Raw genomic sequence first — 16,295 nt, forward strand, 5'->3', positions numbered from 1 at the left:
TCACTGCTGTGCAACCTGAACACAGCAAGGCTCATTCACACCCAGCTTCACTGCAGTGTAATTGCCAGCCTCGCTCAGGTATGTGAGCAACAAACAATTAATGTGCTTTGTACCTCCCTCACTGCTTTAATTTAATTTAAGGCCTGATCCTATGAGGCACTGAAGTCCTCTGCTCTTGTTGCCTTCAGTAGGATTTGAGGGACTTGGGACCTATTAAGAAGAGAGTCTTTAATTTTTCATGCTAAGGGGAGCTATTCCTTCTGCACACACTCATAGTATGGACAGGATTTGGGTACCTTTTGTAATAGTCTGCTTAAATCTTAATGCGTTGCTAGGGAACTGGCTGTGCCCACAACCAAAAAAACATGTAGACATTGTGTCCTACTGGTTTCTGGCAGAGTTTACCATAAGAAATGGCTTTACTGCAACGAGATCTACTAGCGAGAGTACAAAAAAAATAGTTTGTCAGCTTTTTTTTTTAATTAAAGATTTTTAATTCTGTCACACAAATGGAAATCCCTTCCAAGCTGAAGGCTATGCATATGAGGACACCACCAGAATAAAATACTTCTTTTCCTTATTCTTTGAAATATTGATTCAGCTATTTTTTAATTAACTTCAGACAAAGTGCAGTGTTTGGAAGCTTAACAAGCTTGGATAATCTCTGCTCTTTTGTACTAACTAATGCTATTACTATTTTCAAGACATTTGTAAAAATAGTTGATTACGTGTATTTCCAAAATGTCTGGCTTTTCAGGTTTTCAGACTGCATTTAAGAGTATCAGAATAGACAAAACTTTTGTGTTTATGGAGTCCTAGAATTATATTTCTGATATGGCTTCATATACTTTTCATGGACATCAGAACTGTCTGCATTGGTTTAAATTAGTAACAAAACAAGGCTTGAGACCCCAACAAAGAGTAAATCTGCTATCAAAACAGGACAAAAAAATAAGTCATGGGGAAATGGAAATGAAATATAGTCTGAGGTGACCTCCCCTAAAACAAACAAGCAAATCCTGTTCTATTAAGTTCTCAGGAGAGCTGCTAAAGAATTTTGAAATAATCCAGAGAAGGAACTCGACCCCTCATTTTTATTCTTTTTGTCCATTCCTTGCAACTCCCTAAGAAAAAACGATCCCTTGGGTGTTTTGTACAACAGAATGAATTTTTATGATATAAAAGCACACAGGTTAAAGCTGTAAGTCCTCATTCCTTGGCAGTCATTATCTTCACGTTTAAGGAGAAGCCCCTATTGATCCTTTCCAAGGCATGGGTGGGCAGGGAGGCAAGGAACACTCTTCTAGATTCATCAGCCTGCCTTGTGGGGCCTGAGCAGGAGTGATCTCATGGCACAACACTATTAAAAACCCATCATATGTGACATGTGTTAATAGTGTTTTCTCCTTCTCTCAGGGTGGTTGCAAACAGATGGAAGACACTCAGGAATTACAGGAGACCGGCCAGCTAAGGATGCTTTGTCTTGTCAGACCTGTAGCTTACAGCATCATGCACATGCAGACGAGTGCAATGGCCTTTTCACAAAACTGCTTGTGTTGCAGAGAAGGCTTTTCAGTATTCAGACCTCAGCTTCTGTGCTCCACTGTCTGGACACATCTCTGTAATTAGAGAGCAACTTTTTCTAGCCTGGCTGCTCATCCCTGTGTGATTATCTAAGCCACAGCTAATGTGGCATCGTTAACAAGCCCATGAGCTGAGCAGTGTTACAGGTGAATTAGAGGGTTTGGGATGGGCAGCCTTGTGACATTCACTGTCACAGACCACATCATATTGGGGATTTTAGCTCTCTGATCCAGCGTATTGGAGAGAACGAGACTCTTCCCTAACTTGATTTTTCCTGGCTTTCGTGATTGCAGACAAGGTCCTTACATTGTTCACACATAATTCTTTCTGCTATACTATATTAAGATGCTTGGCCTGATCTAGATTAAGCGGCTTCATGTAACTGATGAAAGAGTTATTGTTTCTCACAGCAGAAAAACTGCCACTCATCCAGATCACTGACCTATTTCTTGGAGTTAGAAGTAACTGAAGTTTCCTGATTCCTGGAGTTCTACTGATTTTTAATGCTATGTTTTACAGTATTGATCTTCTAGCCCCATATTTCAAGTGTGATTACACCAGTATTTCAGGGTCAGATAAAAAAATTTCGACCTAACTTTCAGATGCAGAAAGATTTTAGTTTTCTGTAAGTTTTTGTACTATTCTAAAGGAAGTGTTAAATGAATCAAAGAAATTCAGCTGTGGGGGTTATTCCATTACTCAATGATACAGAAATTCCTCAGGCTTAAACATCATCAGCATATTCCTCTCCACCTTTCTGGCTCTGAGATCCAGTGGAATTTGTCTCTATTGCCTGAAAGGGATAATGAACCATGTCCAGAAACAAGAATTTAAGCAGCTCAGCCTAACACCAGATTGGTTCATTCATTACCTTGCAACCAGAAAAACAGAATCTACAAGTTCCTGAAGAATCTACAAGTTCCTGAAGATGGGAACAATTTGTAGACAACCACTCTTCAAATCTTGCTTTTCAGCCCTGAATTGCAGAGGCCAGTGCCAGAAGAACACATCAGGAGAATAAACTAATACTGCATAAAGAGATTTTGTGGAGGCTGGCATGTGAACACATGTATTTACCACTATATATGGCTTTCCTCAGCAGGAGAACAGGGCTTGGATATTCTGTATGCTCTCTCATTATACAGAGAGGGATAGGAGCATTGAAAAAGGAATTAGGATGCTGAGATGCTCAGTCCATGCTGGATTGCTGGCTCCCTGCTCTTCGCCATGGAGCATCTGCTAAAGAACTCTTTGGGAGACTTTTGGGTTTTTCAGGACCAGCAGAAAAAAACAAACACTGTTAGGATGTTTTATATTTGGGGCACTTCAGCAGTGACAAATGCCTTCTCATTTTATCATGCTGCAATCAAGATGACAAAAAAGGGTGGCAGGGAGGAGAAACTCCCCCCGCAGCCCAACAAAAAAACGGGGGCTCAAAAGGAAAAGTTTGGCACACGAAAAGCTCCAAACACAAAAAAGTTAAACCTCCAGCAAACCACTTCTGCTTGTTGTGAGCCTGCCAAAGCAGGACAGACTTTCTCAACAGAAAAGGCTACATTATGCTAGAAGGAAATGAGCTGCAGGGCACAGGAAAAGGGAACACGAGTGGAGATTTATGGCACTGCTGAAAGCAGGCACTGTACTGCCAGATCAGGAGTAAGACACTTACCAAAGGATGCTACCTTCGTTTTTATATCTATCAAGGAAGAAGGAGTTTCTGTTGTAGGGTATCTAAACTACCAACATCCATTGCAGAAAGCTCATTGCTTCAGCCTTGTGATCAGAGTCACTGTGTCCCAACCAGAATTTTCTACTTTTTTAGAAGGTAAGAAGGAAAAAAAAAAAAACAAACTAGCAAAAGTCACCCAAATTGAACCCACCCAAACCGAACCCACCCAAACCAAAACCATCAGTCAATGAATACCTGATAGTTAACGACCTGGAAACAGAATTGATACAATAAAGTACATTTCTTTTCCCCCAAAATATTTTTCATCAGGCCCAACTGCTGTTCCTGAAGATGATAAGAGAAGGATTCGTTCATGTTGACACTTTTTACTTTGTCTTTTTGCTGCTGTTTTGGCTCTTGTTCTTTGTATTGCATATGTGGGACTTCACATGCTGAATTCTCCTGGAGACTGCAGCAGAGAGGCACATGGACAAACAAAACCCTTCACTTTGTCCAGAAATACTCAGTAAAAACAAACAAAAAAACCCTTAAGGCTTTTTTCTTTTTCTTTCTTTCTTTGTTTGGTTTTTTTGTTTGTTTTGGGCTTTGTTTTGTTTTGTGTTTTTATTGGGGAGGTGGTGTTTGTTTGTTTGTTTTATTTTGTTCTGTTTCATCCAGGAATTTCTAATTACAGCTCCTTTTTGCCTTCCTCTGTAAGTTTAGTTTCAGAGGTAAACTGCCAGCCCACAGAAGCTGCAGAATCTCCTTGGATTTTTAACACTTTAATTTGAGCTTTGCCATACTTTTTTACTCCCAAATGAAATTGTAGCTTGTTTTCAGCTCCCTGAGCTCAGGTGAAAGGCTACCCCAAACAATTCTGATGGAGAACTGTATGTTGGAACAGTCTCAAAGAACGTGAGAACGTGGCATTGCCCCTAAAATATCATGCCATAAATGTAACTTGCATTCTGGATGGGCATCTCTAGGTTTCTTTCTTTCAAAATGCAGGGTCTGACCTTTCTCAGCATCACCAGCCCCCTTTTCATACTGGCTATCACACCAAATTACAGACACCTCTCAGCTTTCATGTACACATGGAACCTGGACATGTCATTTTCAGTAGTATGGAAAAAAAATTCACAAGTGTCTCAAAAGTCTCTTTGTGGTTTCTCACTAGTAAGGAAGAAGTGCCATTGATCTTGAGCAAAAATCGACTGCTGACTTTACCAAACCATAATTTGCATTTATAAGAGGACAAGATATTGAATTGCATTTCTCTAGTCCACAGACAGATCCTGAACTATCACCATGAAAAAAAATCAGTTGTGCATTTATAAATATTTTGTGTGTTATGTCAGCAGGTGCCATGAGGAACTGGATGCTCGAACAGATCAGTTAGCAAGGTGTGTAACAGAGATAAGGAAGGCTTGCTCTTCGTAGAAACACTTTTTTTTGAGAGAGAACCATTGAAGTGTGATCTGTATTACTCTCACAAGTCAGTGAACAAAAGTGTGTCCTGAAACTTCAGCTAGCTATAAAAGTGAAATGCTCTCACATGGACTCAGAGAGGGAGAAAATTCCTGCTGCAACACCACTGTTTTCTGTGATCCCAGGTGGGACCACAGGAATCAGAAGAAACCACCCAGAGCTGTGGGTGGGGTTTTTGCCGTATTTTTCGTACATCTTCCTTTCTGCTGCAGCCCTTTAACTCGGGTACTACTCCAGTGAAGTCCATATTGTCTGACTAGGAATGATTTCCTAATGATTTGATAAACAGAAGGATCTGATGGGTGCCAGTTGATTCAATGACCAAACCCCAGCCTAAAGCAATGGTGGCACACGGAAGGTGATCAGAGAGGATTCTCCAAGCAGCAGGAGTTAATACCTACCCATTTCCACTTCAGTTCCTGTATGTTATGAAAAAGTACTACAAAGGCTATTCCCACTTCTGTATGTTCTCCTTCCCCAACATTTAGCTAGCGAGACAGGTGGAGAGGAATATACTGGTGATGTTTAAGCCTGAGGAATTTCTGTATCATTGAGTAATGGAATAACCCCCACAGCTGAATTGCTCTGATTCATTTAACACTTCCTTTAGAATAGTACCAAAACTTAGAGAGAACTAAACCTGTACTAGGTTTCTGCCTCTAAAGACTGTGGGATTTAGGGCATGTTAGAATGGGAGGGGACATAGTGGTAATGAGAGAGCAAACTGACACACAAGAAGGCTGGTAAATAGTTTTCTGCTAATGACAAGGAGGAAAAATCCCACTGAAGTGCTGTCCTTAGAAGTGATATTTCTGCAAATGCTAATTCCCCTGTACATGCAGAAGCATGTGTTATATGTAAGCATGTCTGATGTGAGCAGGTTTTCAGCTTGTGTGCACTCTGCTGAGAGCATCCATAGGGTGGCTGATTGAAGGGGATTCACAGCCACCTGCTGATGCTTCCCCAGACACACTGCTGGGATGGTCCCCATCCTCAGCAGGGGTCAGAGCTCTGATGCTCTTGGAACAGAGCCAACAGGGGCAATGATTTCTCCTCCTCTCCCCTGTGGAGGAGCATCACACCTGAACGAGCACGAGGACAACTGACAATTACAATTCTGTAGTAATAAACTTACTTGTCTGATTTCTCACTGATCTGTCTTGGATCAAGTGTCTAAAGCCTGAATTAACAGCCAAAAGATAAAGCCAGACAGCTATGGAAGAAAGTAGGTGTGTGCTGTTTTCTGGGTGATATGGATAGATAATTCCAGAAAGTTACTTTCAGAACTAGCAGCAACTGAACATATTGCTCACTGGTCAGCTGGACAGTTTTGATGCTGTCATTGGACCACTTCATAAGGGATCTTACACCAAACTTCTGTGTGAGTAGAATGAGCACTGCAAGCATTTTTTAAGCAATGCCAAGTCAGCCAATGCAGATAACTTGACTGCCTATGCTCAGCAAAATAAGGAGATGTATTTAGTTTTAGCTGACATATTTTATTGTGGCTCAATCTGTAGGTCTTCTAATAGGCCTTATATAGCCTGACAAAAATGAATTCATGAGTATTCAACAGATTTCATCATAATGCAAGTATGACCCTCTGGCTACATTCATGCAGTTTTACAAGCCACATAAACAAAAGTTTTAAGAGATGCTGAACTGTTTTATATAAAGTTACTTGGTGTGCATTAAACAGTCAAACATCTCTTGTTACATGTGTTACACGTGCAATTTGTGTATACAGTTAAATGTACATTTCTAATGTAAGAATGGTGGATTTCGTTATTCTGACCAAAAGAACCAGGCTGGCATCAGATATTAATCAGGCTGCTGTTTATAATTCTTGTAGTTTTCTAAAGAACTATGGAATGCAATAGAAACTACACGTAGACAAGTCATGGAGCTTCTTACTCAGCTTTTCATCTTCAGAGGCAAATCTGTCAGGAAGGCACTGGATAAGAGGTTCTTGGTATAGCTCATAGGCCTGTGCTCATAGAAAAGACACGTGCAATAATCTTAATTACATATATAGCTCTACCAATGATAGGGAAAGCCAGCTATGTGTATGTACATAAAATAACTGTTGAATTAAGTACAGCATTGATTTCTATGTCTGCTAAATAAAATCTAGTTTGGGTTTCAAACAATTATCTAGTTATTATCTAGTGGATAATAAAACATGTATGTCACTACTTTTTAAGCTGTATCACTTCATCTGGGTATTGGCAAGCTTGATTTGTGGGGTAATTGAGTACTTTAGAAGATTATTAATGTCTGGAGCCCCATGAGAGATTTGCTTTCACTGTACATAACCATGTTTGAGACAGAGCAGTTTGGGTGCTTCTACAGCAAGTCTCAGGCACTTCCCAAAATTCTGTAGTAGAGATGTGGCCAGAAGGGTTTGTTACTTCTACTAAACACTGTTCAGTTCTGCAGTCATTAAGTATCAGTCTCTTTTTAGCGTCGAAACAAGAGGGGTTTGTATTTAGTACCTGCATTTACATAAGAATACTCCAAAGATGTGTCTTCTGCCTCGATGTGAAACAAAGTTTGGAAACAGCTTTCTTCTCTAATCAGGCTTGTTTGTATGCAAGTTAAAAAACATAAATAATGAAGGGCAGAGAGGCTGTGAGAAGGCTAAGCTGCTGGAAGAACTCAGGAGACTGTTCCATGGGGTGGATATAAGACAGGCATATTATATTCCTAATTTGATGTACTTTGTTATGCTAATTTTTCTGAATATCTTCTGTTAGATGAACTGGTATATCTAATGTCAAAGCCTTTCAAACCTCTATAAAGAGAGGATAAAAATTTGAAAGGATGAGTTTTGTGAGTATATTTAGAAGCATAGTAAGAAAATTGTCCTAAAATTTGAAACATGGCAAGAAGATTGGAAAGGAACACCTGTTTTGCAGGGAATTAGCAGAGGGTATGGGAGCTGCAGGGCAGCTGGCAGGATGGGGGCTGCATCTGCCCTCCCTGTTTCCTGAACCAGTACGTGCCCCATGTTCCCAGGGCAGGCTGAGCACCTCCTTAGCCTGTCATGTTCAACCTGGATGAAGTGATGTACCTGCACCTAAAGGTTGGTTTTGTTTCCTTGATTGCAACTGTGATGGGGTGCTAACGGACTACGAAATATCCAGAGACCCTGACATTACTGGAATACTCTCAAATATGCCAAATAATCGTGGTCCCACCTCCAATCCTTCTCTTTCACTTAATTTCATTGTGTTCTGAGTGGTCCCCAGCACTCCTCACCTCCAACTGCAAATCATATAATGCTTTATTTTAAACAAGCAGAATTAGTGTATAGAAGGCAACCAGCAGTTTATTAATAACACAACATAAATAACAAAATAACTTAAGCTCATATTTAGAGTATTTTCCAAATACTCCCTATTGTTTCCTCTTATTTCCTAATTACTAGAAGATTATAATTCTCTCCATCCATCCTCCAGCTGATTAGAATTGTAGGACAGTCTGCTAAACCTCAACATTTGGTGTAATGCTGGCAGATCACAGCATCAAACTTCTGTTTGAAAATGCAAAAATACATTCTTACATTTTCTATATCTGCAGCACTTTCATACACTGTTCAAATAAAGGTAACCTGCAAGAACATTTAAAGAAAAATAAGAAAGCACAATTGTCTTTTAGCTCCATGCAGAGCAAGAAGAGGTTTTTTTTAAAGGCAATTTCTGTTTTTCTTGGGGTTCTCAAGCAACATGACTTTGCTGTGGGACGTGTCAGAATTTGGTGTCTAAACCCTTGTTTCCCTCCCCCACTCATAACAGGAAATTCAATATGTTGGCTGACATAAAAGTCCTGGTCTGTCATCAGTTCCAAAGGCTATGACACACCAACTGCACCCATTTTCCCCCCCACATTCAATTATTTGGAAATAAGTCTTACCCCAATGTTGAATTTTATCATATAGAAAATTTGTGAGTTGTCTGGTTGCCTAATACCAATTTGGATCAATTAGTTTATTTTTTTGCTGAAGGAGTCTTAAATAAGATGTCACTTATTTAACTCCACTAATGGCTTGCAGTGTCCTCTGACTTGAGGCTGTCATGTTTTGTGTAGTGACACCTACAAAGCTATACTATACTCTTACCATGCACCACTTTGTTACTGAAGACTTTGTGACACCTGATGTGATTTCACACATCTGCACATGGACAAATCAAACTCAAAAATAGGATTCTAGGGTTGTGTTTCAAATGTCTTTTATAAAAATATGAGGGAACTTGTAGAAGAATCTTTAGGCTTCATGTGGCAGAGCAGGTAACCTTCTTTAATACCTAAGCCACTTGAGAGTTCTAGACTTTATCATAAATGTCAATATTTTTTCCTGCTCAAATGTCCTTGATTAAATAAGGGGCTGTTTCACAAGATTTAATTTGGACAAGTGTTACATAGATGTATTCTGCTTGCAAGATGTTGCAAATAAGTCCGGTTGATGAAAGGCTGATGGTAAAGGGATCTGGGAGAGCAGGGTAGCATTATTGAGATACCATCATCTAATACCTAATAAATGACATAGCTGCCATAAATTTTCCCGACAGCCAGCAGCAACTCAGGCAATACCTAACCCTGGAAGTGCCTTACTTGCAGCACTGTGCTGCACTGAATACCCACTAGTGCCCCACTCTTACACAAGGTCATCTGTGCTCCACTGAGATCCAGAAACCAGACTTTCCCCCTTAAATGTGCTGCGGGATTCAAAGTAAAGGTATGTCTGTACACCTAGAACACATCTTCCCACAAACTGCAGGTACAGATTTTAGTATTTCACTACGGGAACCACATGAAATATTTTCCTTTCATATAACAGCCTTGCCCACAATGCAAGAGATCCTGTTCAACGGAATGGAAATTTCTCTTTTTCTTTTTTTTTTCTTTTGCAAGACCCCATCCACCTAAATTGGACATAAAAGGGACACGAGACTAAGAGCAAAAAATTGCAGTAGGACAGTGTGGTCATCTACAGGAAGCCTGCAGTAAAGTCCTCTTCCTCAGGCTTGGTGGCATCAATCACAGAGACACAAAGGGGTGGCCCAGCCAACTCTGCCACTGAACAGTGTATTCCCACAGATGCAGCAGCCTCTGTTGTGCCCACTGATGCCAAGGGCTTTGACCCAGCTGTCACTGCGAGTCTTTCCGACAGCTCTGGGTGAAGGTGAACGCTGGGTCTTCCCACGGCGTTTCGGGCTCACCGGGTGCTGGTACTCACCTGGGAAACCGCTCCTTGCCCAGGCTCGCCCCGCTCCCCCAGCCCACACAGGGATGGAGCGGGGCGAGGGCCGAGCACAGCCCGCCCCAGTGTCCCGGGGCTGCTCAGTGACGGGAGCGGCGGCTCCGAACCGCAGCCCGGGATTGCGGGACAAGGCACCGAGCGGGGCGGCCCCGCCGGCGATGGCACCGCTGCCAACCCGCGCCACACACCCCGCGGGTGCCGGGACACCCCGAGAGCGCCTCCCGAGAGCCCCGCTGGCATGTGAGAAACAGCTCCCTGCGGAGAGCCCCGGCCGCGGGTACCCCATCCACCTGCCCCAGCCCGGGAAGGGAGCGCCGCAGGAGCCCCGACAGCTCGCGTGCCACCAGCAAAAGACTCCAGAACAACCTCACGACTTCGCGTTCTGGGGCGGAGGGGGCCGTCACTCCTGCCCTGCCGGCACCTCCAGACGGACCGGGTGTGACAGCGATACCCGCTGTCCCGCAGCCCCGCTCGCCGCTGCCCGGCAGCGCTGTCACCTGCCCGGCACCGCACCGCGCCCCGGCGCGCCGCCGCTGCCCCCCGGCCGGCCGAGCGGAGCGGGCCCTTACCGATGATGATGGCACAGGCGCTCACCAGCCCGATCTCCTTCTTGAGCGCCACCCGCCCCGCGCCGGGCGCGCCGCGCTGCTCCCCGCCGGCCATCGCTGCCCGCGCTGCTCTGCCCCGACAACGCGCATGCGCCGCCCCGCGGGCCGGGCGGGCCGGGCGGGGGGTCCCTGAGGGCACGCGGGGGTCCCTGAGGGGACGCGGGGCTCCGCAGTGCCCGGGGCTCACGGGGCTCCGCACTGCCCGGGGCTCACGGGGCTCACGGGGCTCCGCAGTGCCCGGGGCTCACGGGGCCGTGTGTTCTTCCGAGGGGCCGCGGGCACCGCGGAGCCGGCCCGGGCGCTCGGTGTGCCGGGCACTCGGTGTGCCGGGCACTCGGTGTGCCGGGCACTCGGTGTGCCGGGCACTCGGTGTGCCGGGCACTCGGTGTGCCGCCCGCTCGGTGTGCCGGGCACCGCCGCCCCCAGCCCGCCCGGCGCCGCGCCGGGCTCCCCCTCACAGCGCCGGCTCCGCGCCGGCCGCCTCCTGGTGCGCTTTTATTCGTCGGGGCGGTGCGATAATAATGTGAAGAACAAAGGTTTTACTGCTTGTCATCAGTATGAACGCGGTCCCAGCCAAGTGCCCGAGCTCGGTCGGTTTCTGTGTGTTTCACGTTAATTTCTCCGCTCCTGAAGCGGGTCCAGCCCCAGCCCGTGCCCGCACCGGCCCCTTCACACCCGAGGGGTTCCCACGGCAGCGGGGCTGGTTATCTGCTGGGCAGCTCAAGGACGTGATAAGTGCTTCCTCTCCTCACACAGGGGATGGAGCACAGACGTGTCTGTGATGTGTCTGCTTGCGAATCCTTTGCTCTGTGAACAAACTGCCTTCACAGGAATGTCGGTGAATGAGGTCTCATCTGCTCTCAGATGAAATCAGAAAGGTAGTTTGGCAACCTGGGCTCTTCCCCCAGGCTGTAACGACCAAGGGCTTATTGATGGAAATCCCTGGTTTGTTACTTGTTTGTGAGAAGAACACTTTCCTGAGAGCGGTTCTGTGCTGAGAGGAGCCCCATGTGGGTGGCCCATTCTGCAAATGCACAGGATAGAAAATTTTCCTAAGAAGATTAAACGGTAACTGGCAGAGTGTGGGGCAAACAACGAGGCAATGGAAATGGGTTTGTGGTGGGGTGGTGTCAATGGGAGAAGGAACATCTCAGGGAAGGAAGGTAGGAAGTTCCTGTGGTGACATCAGTCTGATTATCTTTGACTTTAGAATGAAAAGTATTATCTGAAAATTGGAGAGTCATTTGAGAAAGTCCATGGGCTATTCTTAGAAAGCTGATAATTGTAAGCGATTCTACCTTATAAAGCTGCTTTACACTGCTGCTGTTATAGAAAGGCTAATTGATTTTCAGAGGTTGAGGCTTGTTTCCTAAATTGATCTATCGCTCTTTTTCTAAACTGTCTCACCAAGGACACCTTTAAAATGTCCTTTTATTGAGTTACTCTGTATTTTTTATATATTTTACAAGAAGAGTCACTTTCTGAACTATGTAAACATTACTACTTCTCCTTTCAAAGACAGGGAAACAAATGCAAAGACACTGGAAACAAAGTTTCAGGTGTTCAAAAGTAACCTGATGGATTATTTACGTGGTTTAATTGATTGATTCCATATGGTTTAATTGATTGCTTCAGAGCTATGTTTTGTCCTGGTAGCAAGTAAAGTAAGTTCTGGTACGTCTGCAAGTCTCTATGTGTTAGCCTTATATGGACTTTATAATTTCTTTTGTGAAAGTTGTCTAAAAAAATAGATTGAATTTCATTAAAAAGTATAAAAGTCAAGAGACATGAATGAATGGTGTTGCTGTGTTTCTAGCTGTATTACTGAGTTCCAACAACCTAACGAAATTTAGGATCAATTAACCTTTACAGAACCACCAACAATCTGTTAAATGAATGACCACTTAGAAGGATAAGACTGGACTTGGTTTCTTGGGCTGTGGTGGAAGTGGTGGTTTGCTCTGAAATATGTGTATAAACTTTGTGGTATTGTGAGGAAGATAAAAGTCCCAGTCCAGCCCTCTTCTGGTGATTAGTGAGCAACAGAGCACACTGGCTATGGGATGATGAATACCAGAATTCAATTAACTCTAATAATCTTCTTTAAATCAACTGATCAGTAGCTGCAGGATTTTTTTTTTTTTTCTTTTAAACATTCTGGCCAGTTTAGAGGGCTTTGCCAGGGAAAATTCTAGGAATTCATAGAGTGTGCACTCTGTCTTCTGATATAAATATTTTGTTCTGCGTTTGTTCCTCCTTACTGAAAGCCACAGGGAACAACTGGGTGACTCTACTGATATGTTTTCTTGTATTTCACTGGTAATAAGAAAGGAAGAACCTAACAGAAAAGCACCAGAAACCTCTCCTTAGGAGTGGTTGTCAACAAACCATGAAAACTGTGAAAAGCAGAGGGACATTAAGAGCATTCTGTCTTCCTATCCAGTCTCACATCAGATGCATTTTGAACCAGGCTAAAAGAGCTGGCACCAGGGAACCATGGAGCGAAATCTCGGCTTCATCCCAATGAAACCTTTTGCAGCAGAACCATTAATGAGGTGTCACCTGTCCCTGGGGCTTAGGAAGGCCACGATATTGTGTATTACACCTCACAGCTTCAGCACCAGACCCTGACTGTGACTTTCATCCTGGAGGGCAGCATCCGTGCTCTTACCTTTGTGGGGGGCTATTCCCAGAAGGAACAGCAGCCTTCGTGGTTGGGCAGGGTGTGCTTCCATGGGACACAACAGAGCCCTGTGACAGGCCAGACCCAAACACTCAGCTGCCCACCCAAGCAGGGATCTTAAAAATGTCCTTTTGAAGGGATCTGTACCTTTGCCCTAGGAGTAGAAAATAAAGGTATATGTTTGCCTTTGTCTCAAGATGCTCAGCATTATTTTGGTGGGTGCTTCTTTGTGGTATCTCTGCCAGAATGTATTTCCTACTGCAGACCACGAGCTTTTGAGCATTTTAGCCTGGTTACCTGGTGGGCAAGGGGTGTCTTGGTGGTGGAAGAGGATGGTGGCTCTGCAGCAGCAGCAACAGCACAGCCCCTTCCTGCCACACGAGACTGAGCTCATGTTGTATGGATTAAAGTTTATGGGCAAGGGGGTGCAGCCAAGAAATCTGTGCTATAACTTAATTTAGGATTGTAATACTGGACCCCCGTACAGTAATTAATTTTTCTTATTTATCCTTGAAAAGAGGATACATTTTTTACCTAAATCCATATAAAGACCACTGATTTACTCATTCTTTTCCCAGCGTGTGTATAATAAATTATTGTCCTTTTCAAAGTTTTAAGTGTTTTACTATAGCTGAACAATTAAGCAGGTGGCTGTTTACAACACAGGCTTTCGATATGCCCACAATATCCATAACAGAACACAAGAGTGTAAAACAGCAGTGGGCCAGAAACCTGTTGGAAAAGACAGCAGTGACAAAAGTTGCCCACATTAACTGCCAAAAAATGCTCTTTCTTTCTTTTTTTTCTTTTCAGGCTGAGTGCCTGCCTGCTTCGCTGTGTTTTTTGCATGAGAGTGAAGAGAGGACTTTCTCCGTTTGTGGCAGCGTTGGCTGCTTATTTAGGTTGTGTATTCTGCCCCACTGTGAATATAGTTTCAAAATGAGCAAGTCAGAGGGCATGTACATTCTAATTAGTAGTTATCTGAGACAGCTCTTGGAGCAAAGAATTCATTTAAGTCGTTTTGGATCTGAACATACTGTATCTACTTGAATGACGAAATGTTAGTAAGCAAAAAAGCCAAAGTTCTTTTTAGGAAGGCAATTGCTGCATAGCAACTGCACAGAGAGGATGCAATGAAGCTTGCATGTGTTCTCTTTTGTTGCCATTTTTGTCCTCATTTTCTCCATGTTCTGAAATGTACAGAAATTATTGAAGCTGTTGGAAAGAGTTGTTTCATTCATTGCTACTTATGCTCCAAAAAACCAGAAGCAAACAATGCAGTTTGAGGTTTGTATTTTGAGAAGACATAATGAAGGACATTTAATACGCCATTTTTAAAGGGGTGATGTAAATGAATGGTCTTTGATGTATGGGAAGGGGGCAAGGTTAAAGAAACATAAAGATTCTCCATGATAGCAGACACTCTTTCCAGTCTCACTCTTTTTGTATTCATCTAAAGAAATTTCTATTGTCTTAAAATATATCCTACATGACTGAAACTTACAGTAGTTATTAAAGCATAATTCGACTTTGAATTTAATGGGGTCACCATAAGCAGCAGATGGGAAATAGTTACTTGGAAGGGTAACATACCTTGTGGTGAATCTTTAAATAGAGCAGTGGGCTGACTGGTTTAGCAAAAGGAAATTTGGGCAGTAATGGGATTGTAAAGTGTTTGTAAATTGCTAATAGACTTGAGAATAAGGTTTTTATGTTGGATAGTGTCTGTGGGAAGCCAGTACAAAACACAAGTTACTTGTTGAAAGCATCCCATTCTCCGTCACCTTGCTCTATTGTGTTCATTCTCTAAGATAAAGGTGGGAAATGGTGTTCTTTGTATTTCTAATACAATTTTCCATTGTACCTCTGTGTTTTCAGAAAGCCACAGTAGAGGAAGGTGCATTAGGATGTGACTCCTCTGTGACTCTCCAGTATATACACAAGAAAATGGGGGATGTACATTTGAAAAGGGAAGGCAGAATCTTTTTCTCTAGTTCAGTAAAGGAGGAAAATGTCCAGAGTGGCTTTTTTTTTCTGGGCAGCTATCCTGCTCTGCAATAATGGCAGGTTCCCCCAAATGTGGAACTGTTCTGAAATACGATAAAGAGGCTAATTTATAGAATCATAGAATGTCTTGGGTTGGAAGGGACTCACAAAGATCAAGTCCAACTCCTGGCCCTGCACAGGACAGCTCCAAGAATCACACCATGTGCCTGAGAGCATTGTCCAAATGCTTCTTGAGCTCTGACAGTTGGTGAATTATATCTCCTGAATCCTGTAATTTGTTGCATTTGTGGGGCATTGGGAAGAGCCATAGCTAAGACTGACTGGGCTGACTGATGCCATTCTTTCATGGTCCTCTGCAGGATCTGGGAGCTTTAATCCCTTAATTTAGAAAGCTCAGGAGATTCTTCAGGCAGTTGTCACTGTGTTTCACAGAATCACAGAACATGCTGAGTTTGAAGGGACCCCCAAGGGTCATCCAGTCCAACTCCTGGCCCTGCACAGGCCCATCCCCAAGAGTCACCCCCTGTGCCCCAGAGGATCATCCAAACCCTCCTGCAGCTCTGGCAGCCTTGGGGCTGTGCCCACTGCCCTGGGGAGCCTGGGCAGTGCCCAACCAGCCTCTGGGGGAAGAACCTTTGGCTGAGATCCAACCTGAGCCTGCCCTGACACAGCTCCAGCCATTCCCTGGCTGCTGTCCCTGGTCCCCCCAGAGCAGAGCTCAGTCCCTGCCCCTCCTCTGCCCCTGCCCAGGAATTGGAACTGCACTGAGGTCTCCCCTCAGTCTCCTCTGCTCCAGCTGAACACACCAAGTGCCCTCAGTGTCCTCACACACCTTCAAATCAAGGCCCTTCTCCATCTCCGTGTCCCTCCTTTGGACACTCTCCAATGGCTCAATCCCTTCCCTCCATTGTGTCCCCCCAAACTGCCCCAATGTTGAGGTGAGGCCGCCCCAGGGCAGAGCAGAGTGGGACAATCCCCTCCCTGGTGCCCCAG

At 44.1% G+C, this 16,295-nt stretch overlaps 1 protein-coding gene across 1 annotated transcript in view; it reads right to left on the bottom strand.

Moving 5' to 3' along the window:
- Nucleotides 1–10,789, bottom strand: part of SLC7A10 (solute carrier family 7 member 10) — a 41,301-nt gene extending 30,512 nt beyond the window's left edge. The window contains exon 1 of the mRNA XM_064671282.1: nt 10,574–10,789. Within this exon, the coding sequence (XP_064527352.1) occupies nt 10,574–10,667 (94 nt within the window). The 5' untranslated portion in view covers nt 10,668–10,789. The remainder of the gene's footprint in view (nt 1–10,573) is intronic.
- Nucleotides 10,790–16,295: the final 5,506 nt, after the last annotated feature.

The sequence above is a fragment of the Pseudopipra pipra genome, chromosome 14, assembly GCF_036250125.1.
Source record: "Pseudopipra pipra isolate bDixPip1 chromosome 14, bDixPip1.hap1, whole genome shotgun sequence".
Classification (NCBI taxonomy): Eukaryota; Metazoa; Chordata; class Aves; order Passeriformes; family Pipridae; genus Pseudopipra; species Pseudopipra pipra.